We start from the raw sequence: 25930 nt of genomic DNA, 5'->3' as shown, positions 1-25930 counted from the left end.
TGTTGACGTGGGATGTTGAGACCGAGCTTGAAATTCGGGGGAGCGAAAATAATTAGATTGTGGGCTGGCGAAAACGGACTAGCCTGGCCCTACGGCTGGCAGCTGGCATTGCTTCATACTCAGCTGGCCACCACCTGCCAAAGGTGTCAGCGATTGTGGGGCTTCATTAGCCGGACCCCCGAGCTTGCACCCTTGATGCACCCCACCACAACAGGTCCCCTCACTGACGTTGAGAACAAGATGCGTCAACACATGTAACAGTCCTGACGTGCGATTTGCCTGTGTGAATCGGCTTTGAAACAGATATGCCGCAGGTTTCGTTCTCATGAAAAGGCAACGCTGTCTCATACTTCTTATCATCGAAAATCAGTCGATAGCTCAACAGCGAGCTCAGAGGGGTGGAAGGAGGGGTCACGAGCAGATCGGCCTCTTAGATCCAACAAGGCGGGCAATACCGTAATCCGATCTTCCCGACCCGGGCTTATTAAAGCCAATTTCCCTCTTGACGCGGAGACTCTCACATTCTCATACAACATTTTACACCGAGACCCCATCCCGCCCCCAACATGGACACTCCGGCGGTGCCAATGCCCAAGGACGACCGGGAGCGGCAGATCCTGGAAAAGCTCACGCTCATCCGGGACGACCTGCTGCTGCTGAAGAGAGACCGCACAAAATACATCAGGACCCAGGATGTCATGCTGCTGTACGATAAGCTGGTGGACCAGGTTAAGCAATTGAATGAGATTCGAAAGGGCGAGCACCACAGCGAGAACCAATGTATGTTTGGGAACTCAGCAAAGCTCAGGAGTTGCGATGTATTAACAAGCACCGCAGTGGACAAGGTACTCGAGAGCTGCTTCCAGCTCATCTCGCTCTTCTTCATGACGATTGGACGGACAACGGAGGTGCCGGCGGCTTACGCGCTGACATCGACCATCAAGCGGCTGCTGGACCATCTGACAGAATCGAGGCTCTTCTCGGCCAAGGATCTTCACAGCATATCAAACACGCTCAGCAAGCTCGACAGCATCTTGCAGAATGCAGACTCTCAGCATTCGCCCTATCTCGTAGAGCTTCTGGCCAAGAGGGAGACACTATGCAAGTCCATGCTGACCAATCTGCGTAAGCAGCTGGAAGAGCTGGATGAGCCCCTGCAAGAAATCTACGAGAGGCTCATTTCTATCTTGCGATCCATGTCCCTGGCCAACACCAAGGCCAAGGTATGCACCAAGAAAGTTCATGTCGAAGCAACGGCATACTGACGCTGTTGCAGTTCTCCGTAACGGAAGTCCAGAAACTCAGGTCAAAGTTGCAAGAAATAAGCGACTCGATGGTGGACGGCAAGTTCGTCGATGCAGAAGGCAGAGAGTATCGCGGTAGCCACGTGGTGTCAGACCTGCTGCGCCGCTGCTTGCAATGGTCCGACATTGTCCTCGAGAAGAAAGGCGTAATACCCGAGGCCTTCAAAGACAAGTACAACATTCTGATCAACATCCGCAACGAGCTCGAAAAGCTCTCCATCACGCAAGCCTGGTCGCTTCGCGAGACGGACTTGTACGACTTCCAGCGGCAGCTCGACAAGATCGATGAGGCGCGCGGCGCCGACGGCAACTGGCTCGACCAGGACGGCCAGCTCGCCGAGCTGTACGTCCAGCGCACGCTGCTTTACCTTATCCGCCGCAGCTACGGGTACATCTACTATCTCATGAACTCGTCCGAGCCAGTATCTGAGGCGCTGCTGCCCATCTACAACCAGCTGCAGACGCTGAAGCGGTGTCTGATTGAGGTCAAGAACTCGGGCGGGGTCGGGTCGGTGAGGGAGTTGTATCCGTATAGCATGAAGGTTTGTTTCGCCGTCGATTGGGGCTCTTCCGAAGGCTCCCCTTTATATTCTCTCCTAGAACTACAGTATAGATGTAACTGACTGGTCGGCTAGTTGAACTCGATCGACAATATGAGGGTGGACGGCAAGTTTATGGTTGGGAACGACATCCCGGAGGGTCAGGGCAGCGTCACTGATCTGTTGGCTGAGTGCTTCGATCTCGCGTATGACTTGAGGGTAGCCGCGGAGGAGAAGGAGGAGGGCGGGGACGAGTCTCCTGCTCCGCCAGCGGTTGCTCAGTGAGGGACTTTGAAGGGATTTGTTTTGTATGAGTGGAGTGTATGAGTGCTTGCTCTTTGCTTGTACGCACCCGCATGGCGTTCTGAGTGGGCATACGGCCGGTTTTTTTGCGGCGGCAACGCCGGTTCGGCGTGGTTACTGTTTGGGAGGCTAATCTGTGTTCTGGGTCGGAAGGTTAGGTCGTGTTCTAGTTACAAAGTTTAGGGAGCGTTGCTTCTTCTATTGCCATGGTAGCTTTTCAGAGCCATGACGTGTAAGGCTAAGAAACCCATTGTCAAAACCTATGGTCATCTGCTTCTTATATCTCCACCGCCTATCCCTTCACCCTTTGGGGATCCTCATTTGTGGTTGCGGAAGGCACACAGAAGAGGCCACATCTGAGCCTATATTCGGAAAAGCAGGTCAGTAAGTTGAACGACCCAACCACTATCAGAACACAAGACAACACAACACAACGCAGCCTGTGCACAACATATAGAGGGAAGAAGGGTCTGGTTGTTGATGTGGTTGGAAACACTAGGACTCGACTCACATTCTCGACATCCCACACCCCGGACTTGGCATACACATCCTGGCGCAGCACCTCCTTGATCTCCTCGCGGCTCGACGCCAGCATGACGATGGTGCTGCCGGCAAAGGAGAATTTGGAGGGATCGTTTAATGAGTCAGGGACGTCGTTAAGAACGGCGCCTTTTCCACATTGCGAGGGATTGCCCCCCTTGATGTCAGCGCTATAATACACATATGGGAGGCGATGGTTGATGAAGGAGGAAAACGAAGGGGAAGGGGGGGGGGGGGAAGGGGGGAAAGATAAAAACAGACGTACCGCCCATCTGGAACAATCCCGACTCCTTGTGGGGTCCGAGGTTGGCGAAGTGCTGACTGCGGTTTGGCGGGGCATGGGCATGTTAGTTCAGGTACTAAGCAAAAATGAGGCATGGGAGTTTGTTGAAAACAAAGTTGTGTAGATTGGTATCAGCAGGTTAGGTCCAAGTTCGTAAAAACTTACGGGCGGACCGCGAGGCGCTTCTCGTGAGCGCCGGGGATATCGGGGATGACGACCAGCCACTCCATCTTCTTTGGCTCGGACTTTGTGGCCATGGTGCTGCGTTGCGTGAGTACTAGGGGTGCGGGAAGGACGCGGAATGATGGGGAACGCAAGCTTATTCTCGGAGCACGGGTGAGGAAGCTGGCGTTGCTTTGAATGAAGGAAGATGACGAGAGAAGACTGAGGTCGGGAGACCTGGGCAGTGCTTGGGTGATGAGATTGCGCAGGTGTGAAGCCATGAGCCTGTAACGCAGATACCCGGAATATATAGAATGCCCGATTATTAGTGAGCGGCTACTGACGGTCATGAGACAGGTGGTTAAAGATGGCCACGGCGAGCAGCGAGATCGCAGTAGAGGGGTTAAGATACCCCTGTATTTGGAGAATGCGGGGTTGTCTCTTCGATGGATCCAGTACCGCAGTGGGCAGGTATCAGGGTGCTCACATACCGGCAAGTTGCTGTCGATTGCCAAACGTGTTCCTGGTGGGGAGATGTAAAGAGAAAGGCGTCCCATTTCAAATCTCCCGCACGCCCTTCCTTCGGGGCTACATAAGCCTCTGCAAACTACCTAACTAGAGTGCTGATATTGTATCCAGCTGGTGAAGGGGTCGGACCTTTGGAGACGCTCCACAGCCTCCAAGATCATGAATCTTGGCACTCCTTACTAGACCTCAAGATTTCGCCTTCATTGGGATATGGGTCCTATGGACTAGGGAGTGATAAACAGCTAGGTCGACTCTGCGTCGCGGCTCATGGCACTGGCTCTTGTGACTCTGAACCTTCAGAGGAGGAACACTCAGGGCTGGGCCATCCCTAATCGACCACTAGCACTGCACTGGGCGCCAGGCCTGCCTCTGCCAGAGTCTTCCCAAAGTCGATGCCGGCCTCGAATGTTTTCCTGGGAAATGTCGTTGTAAAGCTCTTTACCGGGTATATCACCTCTTCCCGGATCTGCTCGGCAACCTCGAAGAGCGTTGTCTCGCTGGGGAACGTCTTGACGAACACGCCCTTCTTGGACTGGAACCTCAACCGTGTCGTGGCAGTGGAGGGCCCGGATGATGTCGAAGCAGCGGGAGCTGCAGGAGCCGGCGCTGTGTTGGTTTGGCCCGGCAGAGGCCTGCCCTCGCGCTGAGCCTTGGCTTCCTCTTCCCGGCGCTTGCGTTCGGCCCTGTCGGCCTCGATCCGGGCTTTGATCCGCTTCTTTGCCTCGAGGTCCTCCAGCTTCTCCTGGCGCTTTTTGGCCGCCTCCTTCATCTGCTCCTTGCGCTGCAGCTCCTCCTTGATGTCTTGCGACTCTTTGGTGGCCTTGAGGCGGATTTGCTTGGAGGAACTGTCAGTTGCACGTCAGCCACGTTGGAAGGTTTCACAAACCTCATTTCGCTTTTGCTCTTCCCTCTCAGCAACGGATTGATGAGCCCTCTTCTCCTGTAGCTTCTTTCGGAGCTCCTCCAGTTTCGCCTTTTTCTCCTCCTCCGTCAGGGGTGCAATCTCCTCTGTCGATTCGGAGAAATCTGTGTGGTCTCTGGAAACGTGTTAGCGGGTTCGCCAGAGACAATATCCGCGCAACGTACGTCTTGGATGCATGAAAGGAGGCTAGATCGCGGTTGCGGAACTTCTTGCCGCACTCGTTGCAGACGAGGGACTGAGCGGTTTCGCCAGAGGGCAGAGACGGCGTGCCCTGTTCGTCGTCCTCACCAGCACCGGTGGCTGCTTGGCTCGATTGCAGCTCCTCCAAGGGTTTGTCTTGGTTCTGCTCGAGCCAGGTCAAGGCCTGCTGCACTGTGTCTTCTGTCAACATCAAGGGAGGATCTCGAGGGAATTGGAAATAAAAGTTACTGACATCCTCCAGTCTTCTTGACTGCGAGCTCGGCACGCGCCGGCTCAAAGCCCATCTCGAGGAGCAAGTCGAGGTCTGATTTAGTCATGATTGACTATTTCAGGTAAGATTCAGTGACCGTAAATGTACTGAGCTCGGAATTCCGGAACGGTAAACTCTAATGAGTTGAGAAACCCTCGAAGTGAGTGAGTGCTCGGATGAAGTTGACTTGACCTGGTCAAGGTCCCGATTATAGCGGGGCAGGTCACTGCGGAGGGGTTGACTACAAGAGGAACAGAAATCACAGGTTACTAAACAGGGCAATGCTAGAAAAAATTATCGTTCTTTCAGGAGCAAGTCTAGAAACACCTAGAGCATATTGAAGTTCAAGGTAAACAGCTTGCCAGCTCGTCAAAGTTGATGTTGAGCCACACCAGGCAATCGAGCTGTACGTCATATGGGCAGAAGTTGTTTGACCACTGCACTCGGCTTGTTTGACCTGAAAGGTCATCTGGGAAATTGCGAGGGTTAGGGCTTGTGCTGAGAACCTTCCAGGCCGGTCGGTGAGCACGGGCCCTTGGCCCCGGAACCTCGCCCAATACCCGGGCAGCTGCCCTTTCCCGGAATGTCGTAACACATCACGCCGCGGCCAACTGTCAGCTTCCACCAACGAGTCTGGTTTACTTCTCTCTGCGGGAGACAACAGCGCAGAAAACAACAGCAGACAACCGCTTTATGACCTACCTAACAAACAAGGGATAACATTAGTCTGCAATCACCGTCCTAAAAATCCCGTACCTTGAGACCTGGGGGTATCGAAGTGCGACACCAACTCCAGCTAGAGTTAGTTTGCCCGGCCATCTGCAAGCCCACCCGCCATCATGTCCGTCGAAATCGACCCGCTGGAGCTTGGGTTCCGTAGTATGTCTTCAGGAGTCCGCCTCGAGCCTACCATCGTCTAACCGGTCAGGACCCTTTACCGTCGAGGTTTCGCAGGTTCTCAAAATCAAGAACCCCAACACCGCGCCGGTTGCTTTCAAGGTAGGGAGACAGATCACTATGGGTATGTGTTCGTGGCTGACAGATGCAGGTCAAAACCACAGCTCCCAAGCAGTATGTCCACGCCGGGCCATCCCAGCGAGCACCAGTCCCAGTCGGAAGTTGACTGGTTCCCCAGGTACTGCGTCCGGCCGAACTCTGGCCGCATCGAGCCCGGACATGAAGTCGAGGTGTCTGGTTGGTTGCCATGGTTTCTCTGGATGTCTACTTCCACACGCGCTGACCTCTGCAGTGCTCTTGCAAGCGATGAAGCAGGAACCGCCCCTCGATGCTAAGTGCCGCGACAAGTTCCTCGTCCAGTCCGTCATCATCACCGCCGACAAGGAGTTCACAAATGTGTCGCAGATTGTGGGTTTTACACACGTTCCAAGCATGCACACAGGCCCCATACTGACAACCTGGCTAGTGGGACTCTGTAGAAAAGTCGGCAATCCAGGAAAAGAAGATCCGGGTGTCTTGGCTGTCGCCATCCCACGGTTTACAGTCCCTCGCTACTCCTGTCCGACGGGCAGGTGCCAATGGGGTTCGTCCCTCCCCCTTATTCTATCCCTCACCCACCACAGCAGCATCTAATATCCCAATGTACAGTACGACGCCACCCCCGACACCGCACCCCCGACATACTCCTCCCCCACGGGCGATGACACGACCATCGCCGACGAAACCGCCCTGCCCTCGCAGCCTGAGCCAAAGGAAGCCCGACAACAACAGCAGCAGCAGCAATCACCAGAGCCGAACCAAGAGACCCACCAGCAGCAGACCGTCTTCTCCGCCGCTGGCGCCACGGCGGCGGCAGCAGGAGCGGCAGCGACCGTAAAATCCGCGGCGGTCGAAACCTACGAGGAGCTCAAGGACCGGCTGGCCAAGGCCGAGGCGACCATCGCGTCGCTCAAGAACGAGGCGGCGAGCGGCCTGCGGCAGCGCAAGCCAGCTCCGTCCGAGTCAGAGGGCAAGACCAGCACGGCGGCGACGACGGGGACTGGAGCGCAGCTGGCACAGGCCGAGAGGCCGACAGTGCAGGGTACCGAGGGCGTGCCGGTGCAGATTGTGGCGCTGCTTTGCTTGGCGAGCTTTTTGTTGGCGTATTTCTTGTTTTGAGGACGGGGATAGGATACAGCGAAAATGGGGGCTGCTGGCCGTGGCACGGGGCGGCGGCTCCGGGTTGCCTCGGTGGGGGGCAATGGTTGGAAGAACGAGATGCTGAACGCCTACGTCGCTCTTTTATCGTCGGGGGGCGGTACTTCCCTTTGTAGTTATTCATGGACTTACGGAGAGAATGGGGTGGATGGATAGACTGGCGAATGTCTGGCGGTCAGTCGGGACGAAGATCGGACGGAGATGAACTAGGTAGCATGTATGGATGGGGAAAGTTTATGGGGGTTTCTGTCGGGGTCTTGTGTGTGTCTGCCTCGCTTCTTTTTTTCTTTTGCTACGTCCAAGCTTGCGACCTCTTATGTATGGTCTTGACATAGCTGGGTACTGTTGGGATCAGGAGAGGGTATATCTCGTTGTATTTTAGGCCTCTCTGTATGTTGGCAGCGGCGATGTGGAACCGTGGCCTGGATTTAGTGAGCTCTCGACCTTGTCGCTACGTGTCTTTGGGGGAACAGATGGTCGTGGACTGGCATGCTCTTGCCCGCATAATCCAAGGTTGAGGTTGTCTTTTCTTGCTTCCATGGTGAGACTCTATTCAATGTTCGTCAACTTCGGTCTACTGAGCAATCGTGGGTTGGCATGACGACGGCCTCGACCGAGCCGGGCTTCGCTCCCCGGATAACTTGTGTATTTTAGACTCCCCCTTCACAATGCGAGTGCCCATGTAGTGGGCGGTTCTTCTTGTGGACAACTACAAGGGGAATATTAGGACAGGCAGACGCATTCAAGCAGAACTTAGGTACAGAAAGAGAAGGAAAAAAGAGGGAAAAGAAATATGTACTAGTTCGGCGGTTGGTAGCTTGTTGATGGGAGAGCGGACGGAATCCCGTTTTTTCAACCGCCTATGGTCATACGTGCTTGGGGAAGGCGGACGGGCCGTTGTTGTAGCCTGGCGGTGATAGTATTGGCTCACGTGTTGGGTGCCTCGAAGGCGTTTTGTGTGCGGGAGACTGAGCGGAAAGTGATATGACCGCGTAGTGGACATAAAAGAACTCTGATATTCGGGATAGCCTAATGGGAAGGCTAGGTAATTAAGGCATTGTTCTATCGAGCTTCATAACCTGTATTAGTAGGAGGACCCAAGTCACATCGTGCTGGTGTTGGCGTTGACGTCGTGATCGAGAGAGTATTATCATGTTCATGTTCGCTGTAACTTCATCTCTACCTCGTTGTCACCCATATTCTTTCTGCCACTTGCAGTGAGAGATCAATGTACCATCATGATCAACAGGCTAAGAGTCTGATAGTTCGCTACCTACTCATGAGCTTGTCGGGCTCAACCACCGCTTGGAGGCTTGGACGGTCATTCGGACTCAGTGCCGCCCATCACAATCACATTGAGTCTTTGCGGGTTGTTGATTGTTTACTATCGTCAGGTGACGCATAGAGAAACATGCTGACAGTGGTTGGGGCCATCTCTAACGCACTCCGAATAGTCATGAACGCATTTGCTGAGCCCTTTCTCATTTCGCATCTCCAACGAGGCCGTATATGCATAGTAGTCAGGCATCAGAACGCCGGGTTAGGACAGAGCAATACCGGCAACGCTGGACCGGCAGCCACCTAGCTACGTGTTTGTACTATACGGCACAGTACAGCGCAGCAACAAGTTCTGGAAGAGCCGTCATATGCGACTATGTTATTGTTGTTGCGGATTGCCAACGTCGGGATGCACTACCAAACACTCAAGTGCACTACCAAACACTCAAGTGCACTACCAAACACTCAAGTGCACTACCAAACACTCAAGTGCACTACCAAACACTCAAGTGCCTATATTCGGAGTGTAGGCCAGGAAATACCTTACGCAATGCTGCTGGAGGGCCGGTCAGCCGTTTCACGGGTGCAAGCAGTAGACACAGAGATTTCCGTTCGCTGGAGCCCGGCACGAGGCAACGTAATGGAGGTACCGTGCTGCTTGTGGAGCGTTCCACCATGACCATGATCCGGGTGCTCGTTTTCGTGAAATGTGGAAGGGGCAAGACTCTCAACAATTGAACTGCTCGACAGCTGGCGTGCCATCAAGGGGGAGCTAGATGACTTGTTCTGGCGTCGACAAGCGCAAACCGTAAGAGATGTCCAAGTACGGACGGCGAACTGCAAGGGGGGCGGGCGACATGCGCTGGCTTCGTGGTTGTAGACTAGCCAATCAGCAAGTGTTCAAAAAACATGGTGCGGGTTTCGTATCGCAGGCTCTGTGTTTGTTGACCAGTGATCGAGACGATGCGCTGGACTGCCACTGAGAAGCGAAACATGGGAGGGTTCACCTCTTTGGTGTCGCACTGTCTGATCTCGTGTGTGTCGACGTCATACACGAAAAGCAGGGAACCTTGGAACTGGAGAGATGCTGTGTTTCCGGAACGGATTAATACCACCGGGGGTTTTTCGGTCGGCAGCCATATGGGTTGCTGCGTTCTGGAGGGCACAGCGTCTCCCGGCTGACACAATAACTAAACAAGTGATATGGAATGGCCACCGCCAGCCAGAACATGGCGATCAAGAGTTAATGATCGATGAGTGGTCGTTTCATCGAAATCGAATTTGGACCGACAGGCGACAATCGAGATTTAACCCCTGGCAGCCAAGAGCGCCATCGACGTCGCTGGCAAACGGAATGCAGGCATGCTTGGCCGTGCTTGGAAGTTGGAACGAGCCGAGCCAGCCTCCAGGAGAACCGTGTTCGTCCAAGACTCCAAGAAATCTGACCCACATTATTGACACGACCCAGACACTAGCGGCTAATACAACCACACCCTCATCTCGCCCAAGCTCGGATGAATCGGTTTGTGCATGCACAATCAAGGCAACACATACGAGCGAAGCATAGATATAAATCAGGTGGTAAAGGGAAAAACCCGGACGCATAAACTCGAGACTATGTGGCAGACATTGAATCGCATATGTGAAGGGAATCTACATACCTGCTGTATGTGACCTGTTTCCTGCCGCAAAAGCAGCTCCTATAAAAGCCGAGGCAGGCCAAGAGGCGTATGAAAGCGCTAATTACGGGGTGGCCGTAGTAATTGACCCACTCCTAATCTGTTAGCTTCAGTCTCCCCCTTCCTGCAGGTTTCTGCTCCGTCCGTGTTTTCTGCCCCTTGGCCGGGAACTGCTTCTCCTTCGACTCTCGAGCCACGCACTTCACCTTCTCCTTCGTTGACCTTCACTTTGCTTCAATTCACTCGTTACATACCGTGTTGTTGCCCCCAATTGAAGAAAGAGGTCCGACAACAATCTCTTTCTCGTTACAGGTCTTTACATCGACCACTCGCGAAACCGACTCTCCGCCAACCGCGTCAAGGCTAAAACCACGAGGAAATTCCTAAATCTAGCCACTCCATATCGGAGGAGAGGTGCGTTGGTATTTGATCCTCAGTTGCGTTCACATTTGGGAGGAAGAGATTGGCACCGGGCCAGAGACCAGAAAGCCTCGTCGCGCTGTCCCTTCTTTGTCAGACTACTGCTCCACTGCCCACGAACCGCCAGTTTCAACCTTCACGAGTCGAGTCACATCACAACCAGGCCCATCCCGCCTTCCACGCTCGCCTTCAAGCCGCAAGTCCTGCTCTAGAACACGGCTTGGAGCCTAAAGGCAGAGCTTCCCCGGATTCTCTTACACTAAGATTTGCGGCGGGTCAAGTATTTGCAGTCACCCCGTTTCACCCGTGCCAACACTCCCACTGGAAGTGCTGGACCAAGTTTCAGACGGCCTCCTGGGAAGGAATCTTTCACTATCGCCGCCACCATCACTGCACCTGAACTTGTGTTTATTTTCTCCAGGTTCCAACGCTGAGACTGCCAACGTAAATCAGCGTAAGACCAAAATCTAACCGTGGCCATCAACAGACTTTGGCAAAATGTTTGTCAAGCATCTTCTTCCCGCCTTTGTGGCGATCGGTTCAGTTGCAGGTAAGTAGATGACAGCCCGTTGGTCCGGATCAAGTGCTAATCTTGCCATCCAGCTCAGAGCACTTGCACTGTAGAAGAGTCCACGACGACAGTTAACAGCCAGGCCGATGCGACTAAGCTCGCGAGCTGTGACGTGGTTGACGGGTCGGTCGTGATCGGCACCGACACCGGCGCCAGGATTGACATCTCGGGTCCCAAGGAGATCACGGGGAGCCTCGAGGTTCTTGACAATGGTGTCCTTGAGACACTTACAAGCAGCGATTTGGAGAAGATTGGCGGTGCCTTCACCATGAGGAACGTGACGCTGCTTACCGCGCTCGACTTCTCGAAGCTCACGCAGGTCCAGTCGCTCAACTGGCAGTCGCTCAACCGCATCGCCACGCTCAGGCTCGGGCCCATCTCGCAGGCGGAGGAGGTCACCATCAGCGACACGTTTCTCGACAAGCTTGATGGTATTGATCTCGAGAGCGTCAGGAAGCTCGACATCAACAACAACATGCGCCTGCAAAAGTTCACCACCCAGTTGAAGGACCTCAGCGACAGCCTGAACATCCAGGCCAACGGCATCGGTCTCAACGTCAGCTTCCCAAACCTTGTCTGGATTGCCAACATGACCATTGCCAACGTGACCGACTTCTCGGTGCCTTCGCTCGAGGTCGTCAACGGCTCCGCCCGCTTCGATTCCAACTACTTCGAGTCCTTCAGCGCCCCCAACCTGACCCACACCGAGTCGGGCGACATCTCGTTCGTTGGCAATGGAGAGCTCAAGAACATGACGTTCCCCAAGTTGACGACCATCGGCGGCGGCCTTCTCATTGCCAACAACACTGGTCTGGACAAGGTCGACTTCTTCCCCGAACTGCAGACCGTTGGCGGCGCCGTCAAGCTTCGCGGCAACTTCACCGAGTAAGTTCCTGAAGCATGTTATGAGTCTTGTTTGACGTCTGACCTGTTATTTTAGGGTTGACTTCCCCGCCCTGGAGGACGTCAAGGGCGCCTTTGATGTTTCCAGTACCGCTGATATCCAGTCGTCGTGCGACAACCTCCTCAAGAAGGCACCCCAGAACCAGGGCGGCGATGGCAAGATCCAGGGCACTTTCTCCTGCACGGGCCTGAACGAGAACGCCAACGAGGACACCGACAGCGAGCCCACGGGCGACGGCGACGTCACCGGCTCCAACGGCGGTGATGACAAAGGCTCTGGTGCTGCTGGTGTCACCTTCAACGCGGCTCTCTTTGGCCTCGTCGGCATTGCTGTCCTCGCCTCGGCGCTCTAAGTGATGACGGATCTACACTAGTACCATGTCAAGCTTGGGATCACAACAGACCCTGGAGTTTTTGCTTAAGTTGGGGCAATACCAGTTTTTCTCTCCCTCCGCCGAAGCCACGGTCAAACCCCGCATCCACCGCACCGCCCTGTCCCTGTCTTTCTTTTGAAATGAAACTGGTCTCGAGTTCTTTGTGTTGCTGCGGAATCTGCTTTGGGAAGGGGAGGAGTGCTCCGCAATACACATATCTCTCGCGCCAGGCGCGGGATTAACTACATACTGGAACCGCTAGACTTAATATCTCGATAGAGACGCTGGATTGTTTGTTTTGTTGACACCTCGCGGTCTCGTGTGTGATCGATCAGTTTGCTTTGGGCTTGGTAAAATATTCGTGGCTCGCTGGGCAGGATTTGGTTGGGGGGTTTATCCTGCAAAACTACAGAGTCGAGTGGAGGCTTTTTCGGGTGGTGGTCTGCGTGACCTTGTCAGAGGCAGACAAACGACGGTTTTGGACTGCCGAAGTCTGGAGAAGCTGGTAGGGGGTGATGATGTTCGTGGTAGTTGGGTTTGTCGGCCGTCGGTGAGGGAAGGGTTGTGGTCTAGCCTTTATTGTCTGGTTTATGTTTTGTAGGCAGTCACTTAGAACGTTGTAATGATGCCCGGTATTACCGTTGTGAGTCGCTTTCCCCATGTATGGGGACGAGGTAGCGGATGCCGGGGACAGTGATAGTGCGAGAGATATTTGCGCTGTACAATACAACTTCTCGCATGACGATGTTGTCCACGGGCTCGCGTATTCCCTGGGTTGTCTCACCCATCCAGGCGAACACGCGCATCATGTCTTGCTGTTCGATGAAAGCGGTACCAGCTGTTTGGCTGCTGGGATATCTCACAGTGCAACGTGAGCAAAGTCGATTTCCGATTGCCTCTTAAGCAGCGGGACCAAATACGGCTCATCTCACCGCGTTATTTATCATAGTATATCCCCTCCTCAAATCTCTCCTCGTCATAGAACCTCGCCACAATCGAATTCCCGTTGAATATCCTCCCTTCAAGCGCATTAACAGCCTGCACCACACCGTTAGCACCATGCTCTAACAACAACGACAACTGCTCATCAAGGCACAATGAGGGAGTAACCGGGGGGTTTGACTAAAGAATGGATGGAAGAAAAGAAAAACAGGTAGAATGAAACAAACGGAAGGAATTTGTAGTACTCACCCTCAACGCACTAACCCCCTCCACGAACTTGATGAACACCCTCCTCCCCTCGACATCCACAACAATCCTCTCCACCCGCCCGTACCGCTCCCCACACTCCTCGCCAATCTCCTGGCCCAGCCCGGCCTCGACCTCCGACTCCAGGTCGGCCATGTTATCCAGCATGTGCTCGAGCAGCACGACAACCGACATCTTGCCGAATCGGCCTTGTTCCTTACCACCACCTTTATCGTTATTATGATGAGGGTTGGTGGCGGTGATGGATGTTTTAGGCGCAATAATCCTTCCCCGCCCGCCTTTAGGGTCAGCGAACCCGCCTCCTTCGGCATCGGGCTTGCGCCGGCGCTTCTCGACCTGCACGCGCAGCGCCGAGGTGATGCCGGACGCGGAGGCGCCCAGGCCGCTTCCCTTGGTCCAACCGTATTTGGCCATGAGCCGGCGGGCAAAGTCTTTTTGACCGGGGCGGGTGGTGCGATTTTGTTGTTCGTCGGGGTCAATGGTATTCGTTGTGGTGGGTGGTGCAGGAGGAGGGAGGGGGATGGAGGAGTAGTCTACTTCTGGGTCGTAGTCGTCTTGTATGTCCACTTCGTCGGGCTGCGGCGGTGGCGGAGGCGGGGAGTAGCGGACCGGAGCGCGGGAGATGGTTGCCCTGTCGGTGGTTGTGGTGGTGGGGGGTTGAGGAGGAGCGGGATGGGAAGGTGGCGGAGGGGAAGGCGGTGCCATGCCTGACAATGCCAGTCGCCTGGCATAGGCGTCGTCGCCGGTGGCATCATTTGGCACTGAAGCAGCCGCACGCGGCGGCGACATGGGCGGTGGCGCAAAGGTGAGCGACTGCGGAGGCGCAAACCGATCTATACCACGAACTCAATCATTAGCATCATCACCCTCAACACACAATCCAATCCCCCTTTTCACACCCAGCCATAATCATGACCACCAAAAAGAAACTTACCATCTCTCTTCTCCCTCTCCCTGTCACTCCCACTCCCCCTACCCTCCTCCTCCTCCTCCTCCTCCTCACTCTTCCCCCGGCTCTGCCGCCGGCGATGAGCGTACAACACGGCCCTCCACTCCCTCACCTCGCGCACCCGCTCCCCGCTCCGCAGGTACTCCTCGACATTGGTCGGCCGCGCCGGGTCGTACAGCTCGTCCCAGTCTGTTTCGCGCACGTTGTTGTTATCCAGATCCGCTCTATTCTTCTTCTTGCGCTTGTTCCGCCGCCCGCCGCGCTGCCGCTTCTCTCCTCCGCCGGCGTACAGGTAGTACTCATCTTCTTCGGTCGCGGCCCAGTCGGCGAGGGTGCTTCGTCCGAGCGCCGCCGGGTTTGGGGCTGGGGCTGAGGGAGCGGATGAGGTGGTTGTTGTCGCTGCTGATGCTGCTGCTGGGGTAGCGGAAGAAGACGGAGGAGGGACTTTGGGGAAGGCGGGTTTGGATTTTGTCGTCGCCGGTTTGAGTTGAGGGCGGCGGATGGGCTGGAAGCGGAGGGCGGGGTCGATTACCTTCTTCGCCGTACCGTCGTCCCTGAGGTCGCGCGAGATGGAGGCTGAGCTGTTGTTCTCTTCAAGCAGGTTGGCGTACAGCGATAAGCCGCCGCGCGCTGGCGGCGGGGGAGGTGGTGTCGCCATGTCTGTGAGTATGGTTTCTTCAAGTCGAGTCGTGATATGGAAACCACGAAAAGGCGTTCAGCGAGTCGAGAGCAGTTGCAGCAAGCTCAGCCTCGTGCGCGATGCCGAATGCAAAGCTTCAGGGCCACTGCAAGGTGAAGTGGGGCCTGCCGTCTTGGCTGCGTTGAGTACTCTAATGGGGCCATGGGGATTCGCGGCAGGCAGAATTTGCCGATGGTGTTCCTCCCTTTCCTTGATACCTCCTCGAGGGGGAGAGAGCTACACTGAGATGTTGCCGAGCGCTGGACGTTCACCTCATTGCATGCACATTTTACCTCTCATATCGCAATACTACTCCCCGTATTTGTGTCCGTAAGGTGGTATCATCCTGAATTCCAAATGGCTAGACGCTTCCAGCGTTGGCCGCATATTTTCCCCTTTCCACTAGACTCCTCGCAGTAATATGCACATACCCTGTATAACTTACCATTTCCCCAACCTCATGAGCATCTCTTACTTCCGCTGCTTGGGCAGCTTCTTCGCCTCCAGCAACTCAACGTCCTTCTTATCATAATAATGCCCGCCAAACTCGGACAGCCAGCTGGCCTCGATGGGTATCACGGACCGCACATACTCGCGCGACGTCACCACCAGCTCATGGTAGATGATGACCCGGGGCGGCGGGTCAATCGACTTGACCACGCTGCTCGGGTGGACATAGACCGTCATGTTATTCTTGAGCGTGCGGTACCCGTCGCCGCCCCTGTTCAGCCGCGCGGCATTCAAAAAAAAGGCGGACGTCAGCGCCCTCAGCACGGGGCGCATATTGGACACGCCGCCGCAGCTGGAGTCGGACCCCTCCAGGACGCGATCGCACAGCTTGGCCAGCTGGTCCCGCACATCGCGCGCCCTCGTCAGCGAGCGCTGCGTCAGAAAGTTCTCCTTGGCCCAGATGGGCGAGTAGTCGGCCTCGACCCACTGGTTGTACACGTTGAGCAGCGTCAGGTGATCGCCGCCATCCTTGACGGTAAACCGCGCGCGCGCGCTGTCGGCGTGCACCTTCTTGTCCTTGGGCCGGAAGAAGAGCGTGGCGACCTCGCCGAGCATCGACACGATGGTCAGCACCTCGGCGACGCAACCCTCTTGCGTGGCCGCGATGAGCGCCTTGGCCAGCATTGGCTCCGCGGGGAACTCGCCCATCTGGCGCCCGATGCGGGTCAGCGCGCCGGCGCTGTTGAGCGCGCCCAGCGCGTAGAGCATGTTGAGCGACTTGATCAGGAGCTCGGTCGGGGGCGGGTCGAGGAAGTCAAAGCCCAGCAGGTCGTCGATGCCGAGGGCTTTCAGCTGGAGGACCACGCTGGAGAGCGACGTCCGCTGGATTTCGGGGGTCGGGGACTCGTCCATCTCGGAGAGGTAGGCGAACTTTGTGTACAGGCGGAAGCACTTGCCGGGCCGCACACGGCCGGCTCTGCCCATCCGCTGGTTCGCTGCCGCCCGGGAGCAGGGCACCACGGCGAGCGTGGACTGCCCCGTCGTCCCGACCGGGCTGAAAGTGTTCTCCTTAACGTATCCGCAGTCAATGACGTAGACGATGCCGTCGATGGTGAGTGACGTCTCGGCGATGTTTGTCGAGAAAACAACCTTCCTCGCGCCCGGGGGCGTCGGCTCAAAGATCTTTGCCTGGAGCTCCGAGGGCATGTTTGCGTAGATGGGCAGCGCTATGATCTCGGGTACCCGGCTGCCCAGTTTCCGTTTGATCTCCTCCACCCGTTCGCACGCGCGGTCGATTTCTTCTTGACCGGTAAGGAAGACGAGGATGCCACCCTCAGGCTGTGTCGCGTGGATCTGGAAGACGGTCACCAAACTAGCTTCCAGATAGTTGGCCTCTGGGGCTGATGTGTAGTACACCTCGACTGGGTGTACACGGCCGGGGACGTTGAAAATGGGGGCGTCGTCAAAATAGGAACTGAACTTTTCGGCGTTGAGCGTCGCCGACGATATGATCAGTTTCAGCTCGGGCCTGGCGCGCGTGAGATCTTTGATTAGTGCCAGCAAAATGTCGGTGTGTACTGTCCTCTCGTGGGCCTCATCGATCATGATGGCCGAGTAGCCCTCGAGCGTCGGCGATGTGACCATCTCCCTGAGGAGCATACCGTCTGTCATGTATTTGAGGATAGTTTTGTCGCTGGTGCAGTCCTCGAACCGGATCGAGTAGCCGACTTCATGGCCGACCCTTACGCCCATCTCGTCGGCAACACGGGCAGCAACGCTCATGGCAGCCACTCGACGGGGCTGTGTGCAGGCGATCTTCATGCCGTCCTTGGTGAAACCCGCCTCGTGCAGGTATTGGGGTATCTGTGTCGTCTTGCCCGAGCCGGTCTCGCCCACCAGAATGAGGACTTGGTAATCCCTGACGGCGTCTAGAAAGGCGTCACGGTACGCATAGACTGGCAAGCTTTTCCGAACCTCTTGTATGGTTTTTGCCGCCTTCTCTGCCGCCTCGATCTTCTCCTTAAGTATCCTCTGCTCCTGTGTCAAGCCGTCGGTCGGCTGCGCGTATTTGGCCGCATCGCGGACAAATGTGATGGCGTCCTCGTCCAGCAGAAAGTCGTACTCGCCCCCGTCCTCGCGTTCGCGGCTCCGGATCTGCGCCTTGGCCTTGACCGTCTGCTCGCGTTCCCACTCCTCGTACTCGGTAACGTGCTTCTCGTTGCCGTACTCGTCCCTCTCGACGTGGCGGCGGTAGAGGGCATCCTCCTTCTTCTTGCTGTCAACGCCGTACTGGTCGGGTAGCCGGTAGCCGTCCTGGTAGTTGTCGATGCGCGCACGCTCCTCGGCGAGGCGCAGGATCTCGCGGTTCTTTGCAAACTCGGCCTTTTCCCGCTCCGACAGACGGACCCCTGACCTCAGCTCGGCCGTCTCCTCGGCAACCTGTTTCCGCAGCAGGGCGAGCTTCTCGGCTTCTCTCTTGGCCAGGTACTGCTGGCGTGACTTGAGTCGCAGCTCCGACATGTTGGGGTCCTCGCGCCGCGAATCGGCCCGGCTTGTCCTCGAGCCGCCATCTTTGCTGTCGCGCGGTGATCTAGAGCGGCGTCGCGGGGATGCATCGCCGTCGTGCCGCCTGCTCTTATGTCGGCGTGGGGACCTTGATCGATCGCGGGACCTCTCGCGTTTGCCATATTTCCTGTCCCTCCTGTCCGTCCTGTCGTCTCGGTCTCTGGCCGATGGCGCAGGCTCATCGTCCATGGGAACAAACGCATACCGTTTTGACGACATGACGCGGATTCCGAAGGCGGAGAATGCTTAGATTTGGTTTATGGGGTTAACTGCAGTCGGCCATCTGTACCCGCAATGGCCCACGGTGAGATCTCGATCCTTATCTTATCAGTCGGCAACCGACGGTACTCAGTGCTCACAGCCAAGTACCCACTTTGACTTACAAGTCATGTCACGGCTGACCAGACTGTCTCTTTTGGTATCCAAACCAAACCAAATCAAAGCGAGCCGATCAGGCCCTGAAAGCTGCAGCCGCTCCTGTCTACTTCACCTATCAAGGTATCTTACCCTTCCCCGCGTTCTTTATCACTGTCTTCCCCGGCGCACCTTACACTCCTAGGACAGCTGCTGTGTGGGGTTGTGGGACCCACATGGCTCAAGACATGGCAACTGATGACAATCCGAGCTTGGATGACACAATCAGGCACCGCCCGCTCAGTATGGAGTCGAAGAAGCAAGCCAACGGCACTCGGTCGGCACACCTCCAACGCGCCGGATCTCGGCGTCACATAACTTGAGACTCGGTAGGCTTCGAGGACATATATATCGGGGACCGGTCTCTGTGATACCAATTCGCTCCTACGTAGTTCTTGGCCTTCCGCTCTCATTTCCGCTGTTTGCTCTGTCCGTTTTCCGGGCAACGCTGTGAAACGCGGCTCTCGGTAACGCTATTTCCTGGACTCGCCGAGGGCCAAGACACCACGCGGCAGTGCGACACCATGGCTGCCGGCCTGACCCTCCAATCAGCCATCCGGGGCGAACCCGACTTGGTGGCAGTCATTGTGCCCTCACGGCCTCAAGCACTGACCGTCACTTACAAAGAGCTCGTTGCTGAGGTTGCTTCGTTTCAGCAAAAGCTTGCCGCCATCGGCATCGCTCAGGGGTCGCCCGTGTCCATCGCGACCGTCAACTCATACGAGTTCATTATTTCGTTCTTGGCCGCATCATGGCAGCGCGGGATCGCTGCCCCGCTCAACCCTGCTTACAAGCAGGATGAGTTTGAGTTTTACATCGAAGACGTCAAATCGGCCATCGTCCTCGTGCCCAGGGGCGCCTACCAGGCCGGCAGCCCGGCCGTGAAGGCTGCCCAGAAGTTCAACGCCGCCATCGCCGAGTGCTACTGGGACGCCGCCAACAACGAGGTTGCCCTCGACGTCAAGAACCTCGGCCAGCTACAGGGCAAGCCCAAGCAGCCCGTCCTTAAGCCCGAGCCCGAGGACATCGCCCTGGTCCTGCACACCAGCGGCACCACATCCCGGCCCAAGGTCGTCCCGCTCTCCCACCGCAACCTCACTCGCACCATGCACAACATCCAACAGACGTACCAACTCACCCCGTCCGACCGCACCATGCTGGTCATGCCGCTCTTCCACGTCCACGGCCTCCTGTGCGGCCTCCTCGCCCCGCTCCTGTCGGGCGGATCCATGGTCGTGCCGCCCAAGTTCTCCGCCACCGACTTCTGGCGCGACTTCATCGCCCACCGCGCAAACTGGTACACGGCCGTCCCCACGATCCACCAGATCCTCCTCAAGCACCCCGCCCCTTCTCCTTTGCCCGCCATCCGCTTCATCCGCTCCTGCTCTTCCCCCCTCTCCCCCACCGTCTTCCACCTCCTCGAGAAAACCTACAAGGCCCCCGTTCTCGAAGCCTACGCCATGACCGAGGCGGCGCACCAGATGACGTCCAACCCTCTACCCTCAGTCGGCAAGCGCAAGCCGGGCACCGTCGGTGTGGGCCAGGGCGTCGAGGTGGCCATCCTTGACGAGGCCGGCCTGCCCGTCCCGCAGGGCCAGGACGGCGAGATCTGCATCAAGGGCGACAACGTGACGCGGGGTTACCTGAACAACCCCGAGGCGAACAAGGCCGCTTTTACTCGAGACGGCTGGTTCCGGACGGGCGATCAGGGCAGGCTGGACGAGGAGGGGTACCTGGTGATTACGGGACGGCTCAAGGAACTGATCAACAAGGGCGGCGAGAAGATCAGCCCCATCGAGCTGGATAATGTGCTGGCGCGGCACCCGGCCGTGTCCGAGGCCGTGAGCTTTGCCATCCCCGACGATATGTACGGCCAGGACGTGGGCGTCGCGGTGGTGCTCAGGAGCGGGAGCAAGTTGGCCGAGGAGGAGCTGAAGGGGTGGGTTACCGAGAAATTGGCCAAGTTTAAGACCCCCAAGAAAGTTGGTTTTTTTTTTCTTACCTTTTTTATACTTGCTTTCTTTTTCTTCCTACCGCTTGGCGTGCAGTGGCGCTTACTGATCAACCAATTTTGCTGACTCTGCTTGGGGTGTGTTTGCAGGTGTACTTTACAGACGTCATGCCCAAGACGGCAACGGGAAAGATCCAGAGACGGATCGTTGCCGAGACCATGATGAAGCAGGAAGGCCGGGCGAAGCTGTAGGCTTCGGAGCTGGCGTCATCAAGGTTTTGTTGGGCTCGGATCGGGGGGGGCTCTTGGACGAGTCTTGTACTTGAACATTAGGGGTATACTGCAAATATGACTCCTGAACTGGATAGCTCGCATTTGAGAGAAGAGAGATGTTGGATTACAAGCAAGGCGAACATTCCGAACGCTTTTCCATGCAGCTTTAGATCAAGAAATAGCAAGGCCCGCTGGACTCTCTCGGCTTCAGAATTCGATACCCAAGGACAAGCTGGCTGGCCTGCCCCCAACCAGACAATCTGAATTTGGGTTTAAATTGGGATAGCGGCAACGGGAGAGTGGTCGGGTCGACAGCAACCCCGTCCCTCCGGTGACACCGTCCTGATTCCCCAGAGACTCACTACAATGCCAGTTCTTACCGAAGAAAAACGCAGTCGGTATCATAATGAACTTCAAGGGCGTTGCAGGATTCAACAAGCAGTGCCAGAATGCCGACTCCAAGACGGCGTCGTCCACCGGCCACAACACGCACAATTCAGCACCAGCGGGATTGTTCCCGACGAGAACAAAGTTCATAGCGAGCTATACCTCACTTCACTCCATGGTACTCACATCCGTTTCCTCAACACGCCACATATACCACATAAACACACTCCGAAACGGCCGAAACCGCTCGCTAATCTCCTCCATCTCCTTTTCGGTCATATACTTCCACTTGCCGCCCCCCTTGGCCTTTAGCCTGGCCACGTCGCGCCCCACAAAAGCCGCCATCCCTCTCTGTACGCCCAGGTCGCCGGTCGAGAAGACATCCATGCGCTTGAGCGCAAAGCACGCGAACATCTCGACGCTCCACCGCCCGAGCCCGCGCACCGCCGTGAGTTTCTCCAAGATCTCGTCGTACGGCGCGTCGGCGAGCATCTGCGCGGTGAGCTCGCCCGAAGAGAATTTCTGGGCAAGGCCCTGCAGGTACTCGGCCTTGCGCTGTGAGAGGCCCGCCGTGCGGAGGGTCTCGAGCGCGGTGCGGGCTACGGCGGCGGGGGAGGGGAAGATGGGTGGTGTGGTTGTCGCGTCTGCGGCATCAGTGGTGGTCTGACCGGGGGTGTTGAAAAGGGCGATGAAGCGCGCCTTGATTGACTTGGCGGCTGCGCCGCTGACTTGCTGCGAGATGATGCTACTGCAGAGGGCCTCGAAAGGGTCGATCTGCTCGGCGAGACCCTCGGGCGAGAAGATGCGGCAGTGGTGCTTGGCGATGAGCGGCTTCATGCGCGGATCGACCTTGATGAGGTGCGCGCAGGCCTCCTCGAGGATATTGGCTGTTGTTGTTGTTGTGGGCTGCCCGGTGAGTTCAATGCCGTTGCGCAGCGTGGAGGGCACTGCCTCGACTGGTGCTTGGGCGATGATGCGTGACGTCTTGGGGGAGCGGAGCAGCGCGTTGGTGCGGCGAGGGTCTGCCAGGCGGGTGACAGCTGCTGGTTTGGGCTTTTGGGTATGTGCTTCCTCGGCCATGAGGTCTACTGAGGTGGGTGTAGGCGTTTCTGGCGGCTCCGGATCACCCGTAGTCTGTCTCTTTCGGGGAGTTGACAGCGGTTCCCCTGCCCCATCAGCCACAACCGCGGCCTGTATTGACGCTTTCCGCTTGCGAGATGGCGCTGGAGGAACTAGCGGGGGCGGCGCAGGGTCGATTTTTGCGCTACTCACCATGGCAGCCAGGCGTGTTGATCTCCGTGATGCCATGCTTCAACCGTGAGTGGTGATTGAAGGCTAAAATGTCGGGGCTTCTCCTTTATCAATGTATAGCAAATGGAAAGGGCGAAACTTTGAGCGAATGAGCGACTAAACAGCTTGAGCTCGACCCTCGCGGCGCTGGAAGGGTTGATGAAGAAGGAAACTGGCTTACGTCTTAAACTCAGCCCGAGAGGGAAATGAGGGGAGCAGAAATTCAGGGTTTTATTGAACAAGCTGGATGGATGCACACAGACAATGGGTGCCAACGCATACAGAGTCCAGGCTGTTTTTTGCCGGAACCAAAGAAGACACAACGGGAGTGAGAGCTAGACGTTGCTTGACCCTTGAGTCCCAGGAGCTTACTAAGTACTTGTACATAAATAAGCAAGCGAGACGGGACGCGCCCTTTGAAATGTCATCGCGCGCTTCCGTCGCCAGCTCACGTGGGGGGAAGTCCACCAGACCTTATCGGGTTAGTCTCGAAGTCAGTTCGCAACCGCCACTCCCGGATATCGGCCCAAGGACCCGGCTCAAGATGCTTCTGAAAATAAACCCAAAAACGTCGTGCCAGCTATGGCCGGCTTATGCTTCCAAAAGGTTTTCAAAAGGGCATATCTTCAAAAGCACATGGGGCTGGAGATTGCATGCTTGGAGCTTGTCAGTAACAATTCGCTTGGAGCTGATTGTTTAAGAATGAGCGACCTGTGTGACTTCCCAAGTTGAAATTGGATCTGGGGAATTGGAGGGCTGCAACGATGCCATCTCGTGTCATCACATGCAGGATTGCGGCGGGAAAGCCTTTATTGGGGTGATAAGTCCCACCCCGCTGATTTGCTTGAATAACTGAGTGCAGGCGTTACAGCGAAGGCATGTTTGGGTTAGAATGATGGACGCGAACTGTTAACACCTGGAGCACAACGAAAAAGTAAGGCCAGGTGTCAGAGTCTACACGATAGAAGTTCTGAGCCGTTTTTACACTTCCGTACCACAGTAATAATCCTGAGGTGCATCATCTGGATGATTGCGTGAGATTGACGGAGCCGAGAGTGGGGGTTGATCAATCGATGTGGACGCGGCTGCAACACGCACAATCCATCTGGCTTCTATTTTCCAGGGGTCAAGGGTGGATCCGATCCGTTGCATAGGTACCCAGCGCCTCTACCGAAATTGACGCTAACCGCAACGGAGACTGGCTGGAATCTCAGGATTCCCTCGCCCGCCCACCCCTAGATCTGAGATCGCGAATTTTAGATCGCGATTTAGCCACGAAGAAAGTAGACGGGTCAAGCCGCTGCTTTTCTCTAACCTCGTGCCGGGTCACACGACAGACGCCAGACGATAATCACGACGTCAGGGTCTTGCATCCGATAGGGAATCGAGCACGGCCACACGCCGCCAACGTGTCGCACCAAGTTCCTGCGTGTCCCGACGACGTCTTGCTCCGGCCTCGCGAGCTCCAGGCATCTCTGATTCGGCGCATCATTCACGGACTTCAGATTATACGGTCGACCTGGCCCTGTACTCTGGGAAGCCGCGCCATTGACTTCCGTCGCGGCGCTCGGGGCGTCGGAAGAAACCAGAATGCTGCTCCCCAAAGGCGGCGTCAGCTGGAAGGCGGCGAGAGCAAGTCTGCCATCGACGAGGGCGATATGGGTGTTGTTGACCAGGACGCGGTTCCTTCTCCTCGTTGCCCTCGCCGGCGTAATACTATTACTATGGCGTGGCATCCGCAGCACAGCGCCTGATATGCAAAGGTCCGACTCGCTTCCTCTCCTCGTCTCTAGGCTGTCCAAAGATGCATCCGCTAACCCGGTTCCTCCGTCCGCAACAGATTCTACTGCTGGGGCCCGTCAAAATCGCCCATGGAGATGACACCAAACGAGCGAGCAGCATGGACATCCCACCTCCAGACGCCCGTCATCTTCAACCACCACGCCTTGATGAAAGTGAACTCGTCGACCATCCAAAAGGTTGACCTGAACCACATCAAATCCACAACAAAGGCAGTAGAGAACAAGGAGCGGGTCCTCATCCTCACTCCCCTCAAGGATGCCTCCCGGTACCTCTCAAGATACTTTGAGCTTCTCGCCAACCTTACATACCCCCACGAACTAATCGACCTCGGTTTCCTCGTCAGCGACACCACCGACGATACAATGGCCGTCCTCGCCGCCGAGCTTGGCCGTATCCAAAAAGGACCCGACGGTGTTCCGTTCCGGAGCGTCATGGTCGTGGAGAAGGACTTTGGTCAGGTGCTGAGCATGGACGTCGATGACCGGCACGGCTTTGCCGCGCAGGGACCGCGACGTAAGGCCTTGGGCAGGGCAAGAAACTACCTCCTGTCCACCGCGCTCAAGCCCGAACACTCTTGGGTGTACTGGAGAGACGTGGATATTGTGGACAGTCCGGATACAATTATTGAGGACTTTGTTGCCCACGACAAAGACGTTCTCGTTCCCAGTATGGACCAGCCATCGAAGAATCGTAACCGGAGGAGCTGACTTGGTCTAGATGTTTGGTTCCACCGCTACGAGAACGGCCGCGATATCGAAGGGAGATGTGGGTTTGGCTTTGCTAGTGCGTTATGCCAGAACATGGACTGACCGGCGCGATAGACGATTACAATTCATGGATCGAGTCAAAACAGGCCCTCAAGCTGGCCTCCAAGCTTGACAAGGACACTATTCTGGTAGAAGGTATGTTATCCTGATCTAGGTCTCAATCCCATCCTCACTGACACATCATGTCAGGGTATAAGGAATATAAAACCGGGCGGACCTACATGGCCCTTATGGGCGACTGGCGGGAAAACAAGGACATGGAAATCGAGCTGGACGGCGTCGGCGGCGTCAACATCGTCGTCAAAGCAGATGTCCATAGATCAGGTGAGTGTGATGTTGTTCTGTCGTCAAGCTCACGCTCACACGGGGTGCCAGGGATCAACTTCCCCTGCTACGCCTTCGAGAACCAGGCCGAGACAGAAGGGTTCGCCAAGATGGCAAAGCGCGCCGGTTATGGGGTATACGGTCTGCCCAACTACGTCGTCTGGCACATCGACACGATGGAGAAGAATAAGAACCTATAGCTCTTCTTTATCCAAGTTCATTGGCCTCCAACTGACGAGCGCCTGTCTGTCGAATTTTCGAAAGAACGATTGCAGCAATTCATCATCTACCATACATTGCAGGGTTCGGACCTTGATTCCATTTGAGAAAGACAGGCGTGTAATGGGGTCAAAGACGGAGTATTCTTTCCACTTTCTACCTTTTTTCTTCCCTCTTCACTTTCTAGTTGCAAGCATTGTGGCCCGGTGTTCCACGTTCTGTGTCATTTCGCTCCCCGT

At 56.1% G+C, this 25930-nt stretch overlaps 10 protein-coding genes across 10 annotated transcripts; 6 read left to right on the top strand and 4 right to left on the bottom strand.

The window, feature by feature from the left end:
• Positions 1-208: 208 nt before the first annotated feature.
• N657DRAFT_648158 (uncharacterized protein) lies at positions 209-2440 on the top strand. The gene is made up of 4 exons (XM_062793468.1): positions 209-780; positions 838-1223; positions 1277-1846; positions 1940-2440. The coding sequence occupies exons 1-4, from the start codon at positions 567-569 to the stop codon at positions 2126-2128; spliced, it is 1359 nt and encodes a 452-aa protein (XP_062645102.1). The 5' UTR covers positions 209-566; the 3' UTR covers positions 2129-2440.
• On the bottom strand, positions 2184-5453 carry N657DRAFT_665613 (uncharacterized protein). Its single transcript, XM_062795302.1, has 9 exons — positions 5015-5453; positions 4746-4953; positions 4546-4696; positions 4011-4494; positions 3507-3654; positions 3135-3230; positions 2952-3007; positions 2658-2815; positions 2184-2508 (listed from the first exon to the last, which is right to left on the bottom strand). Exons 1-9 carry the CDS (start codon positions 5097-5099, stop codon positions 2464-2466), a joined length of 1431 nt encoding a protein of 476 aa, XP_062645101.1. The 5' UTR covers positions 5100-5453; the 3' UTR covers positions 2184-2463.
• A 418-nt stretch (positions 5454-5871) lies between these two features.
• N657DRAFT_682975 (VAMP-associated protein) lies at positions 5872-7147 on the top strand (the record flags this gene model as incomplete). Its single annotated transcript, XM_062796534.1, has 7 exons — positions 5872-5911; positions 5961-6031; positions 6081-6103; positions 6168-6226; positions 6282-6397; positions 6456-6572; positions 6638-7147. 7 exons carry the CDS (start codon positions 5872-5874, stop codon positions 7145-7147), a joined length of 936 nt encoding a protein of 311 aa, XP_062645100.1.
• Positions 7148-8491: 1344 nt separating this feature from the next.
• On the top strand, positions 8492-9375 carry N657DRAFT_125550 (uncharacterized protein). Its single transcript, XM_062785833.1, has 2 exons — positions 8492-8580; positions 8641-9375. The coding sequence occupies exon 2, from the start codon at positions 8696-8698 to the stop codon at positions 9200-9202; it is 507 nt and encodes a 168-aa protein (XP_062645099.1). The 5' UTR covers positions 8492-8580; positions 8641-8695; the 3' UTR covers positions 9203-9375.
• Positions 9376-11061: 1686 nt separating this feature from the next.
• On the top strand, positions 11062-12390 carry N657DRAFT_577959 (uncharacterized protein; the record flags this gene model as incomplete). The annotated part of the gene is made up of 3 exons (XM_062789282.1): positions 11062-11113; positions 11167-12019; positions 12075-12390. 3 exons carry the CDS (start codon positions 11062-11064, stop codon positions 12388-12390), a joined length of 1221 nt encoding a protein of 406 aa, XP_062645098.1.
• Positions 12391-13303: 913 nt separating this feature from the next.
• Positions 13304-14454, bottom strand: N657DRAFT_125080 (uncharacterized protein). The gene has a single exon (XM_062785832.1). The coding sequence runs from the start codon at positions 14407-14409 to the stop codon at positions 13534-13536; it is 876 nt and encodes a 291-aa protein (XP_062645097.1). The 5' UTR covers positions 14410-14454; the 3' UTR covers positions 13304-13533.
• Positions 14455-15542: 1088 nt separating this feature from the next.
• On the bottom strand, positions 15543-18762 carry N657DRAFT_648153 (P-loop containing nucleoside triphosphate hydrolase protein). The gene has a single exon (XM_062793467.1). The coding sequence runs from the start codon at positions 18480-18482 to the stop codon at positions 15720-15722; it is 2763 nt and encodes a 920-aa protein (XP_062645096.1). The 5' UTR covers positions 18483-18762; the 3' UTR covers positions 15543-15719.
• On the top strand, positions 18714-21270 carry N657DRAFT_601346 (acetyl-CoA synthetase-like protein). Its single transcript, XM_062790100.1, has 2 exons — positions 18714-20659; positions 20779-21270. The coding sequence occupies exons 1-2, from the start codon at positions 19202-19204 to the stop codon at positions 20878-20880; spliced, it is 1560 nt and encodes a 519-aa protein (XP_062645095.1). The 5' UTR covers positions 18714-19201; the 3' UTR covers positions 20881-21270.
• Positions 21061-22677, bottom strand: N657DRAFT_648151 (DNA glycosylase). Its single transcript, XM_062793466.1, has 2 exons — positions 22561-22677; positions 21061-22454 (listed from the first exon to the last, which is right to left on the bottom strand). The coding sequence occupies exon 2, from the start codon at positions 22366-22368 to the stop codon at positions 21457-21459; it is 912 nt and encodes a 303-aa protein (XP_062645094.1). The 5' UTR covers positions 22369-22454; positions 22561-22677; the 3' UTR covers positions 21061-21456.
• Positions 22678-24168: 1491 nt separating this feature from the next.
• On the top strand, positions 24169-25672 carry N657DRAFT_657895 (glycosyltransferase family 62 protein; the record flags this gene model as incomplete). Its single annotated transcript, XM_062794846.1, has 6 exons — positions 24169-24341; positions 24419-25047; positions 25099-25146; positions 25203-25283; positions 25338-25472; positions 25524-25672. The coding sequence occupies 6 exons, from the start codon at positions 24169-24171 to the stop codon at positions 25670-25672; spliced, it is 1215 nt and encodes a 404-aa protein (XP_062645093.1).
• Positions 25673-25930: the final 258 nt, after the last annotated feature.

Source organism: Parathielavia appendiculata, assembly GCF_033297405.1.
Source record: "Parathielavia appendiculata strain CBS 731.68 unplaced genomic scaffold N657scaffold_12, whole genome shotgun sequence".
Classification (NCBI taxonomy): Eukaryota; Fungi; Ascomycota; class Sordariomycetes; order Sordariales; family Chaetomiaceae; genus Parathielavia; species Parathielavia appendiculata.
Note: the sequence above shows the minus strand (reverse complement) of the source record. Positions and strands in the feature narration are given on the sequence as shown.

Bases quoted from the DNA above. Each gene is read 5' to 3' on its own strand.
- N657DRAFT_601346 (XM_062790100.1), top strand. From the start codon at position 19,202: ATGGCTGCCGGCCTGACCCTCCAATCAGCCATCCGGGGCGAACCCGAC. The intron at 20,660-20,778 runs GTTGGTTTTTTT...GTGTGTTTGCAG, and splicing joins AGTTTAAGACCCCCAAGAAA to GTGTACTTTACAGACGTCAT.
- N657DRAFT_125550 (XM_062785833.1), top strand. From the start codon at position 8,696: ATGCATAGTAGTCAGGCATCAGAACGCCGGGTTAGGACAGAGCAATAC.
- N657DRAFT_125080 (XM_062785832.1), bottom strand. From the start codon at position 14,409: ATGTCGCCGCCGCGTGCGGCTGCTTCAGTGCCAAATGATGCCACCGGC.
- N657DRAFT_648158 (XM_062793468.1), top strand. From the start codon at position 567: ATGGACACTCCGGCGGTGCCAATGCCCAAGGACGACCGGGAGCGGCAG. The intron at 781-837 runs GTATGTTTGGGA...CAAGCACCGCAG, and splicing joins GCACCACAGCGAGAACCAAT to TGGACAAGGTACTCGAGAGC. The intron at 1,224-1,276 runs GTATGCACCAAG...ACGCTGTTGCAG, and splicing joins TGGCCAACACCAAGGCCAAG to TTCTCCGTAACGGAAGTCCA.
- N657DRAFT_665613 (XM_062795302.1), bottom strand. From the start codon at position 5,099: ATGACTAAATCAGACCTCGACTTGCTCCTCGAGATGGGCTTTGAGCCG. The intron at 4,495-4,545 runs GTTTGTGAAACC...AGTTCCTCCAAG, and splicing joins AAGAGCAAAAGCGAAATGAG to CAAATCCGCCTCAAGGCCAC. The intron at 3,008-3,134 runs GTAAGTTTTTAC...GCCAAACCGCAG, and splicing joins AAGCGCCTCGCGGTCCGCCC to TCAGCACTTCGCCAACCTCG.
- N657DRAFT_648153 (XM_062793467.1), bottom strand. From the start codon at position 18,482: ATGTCGTCAAAACGGTATGCGTTTGTTCCCATGGACGATGAGCCTGCG.
- N657DRAFT_648151 (XM_062793466.1), bottom strand. From the start codon at position 22,368: ATGGCCGAGGAAGCACATACCCAAAAGCCCAAACCAGCAGCTGTCACC.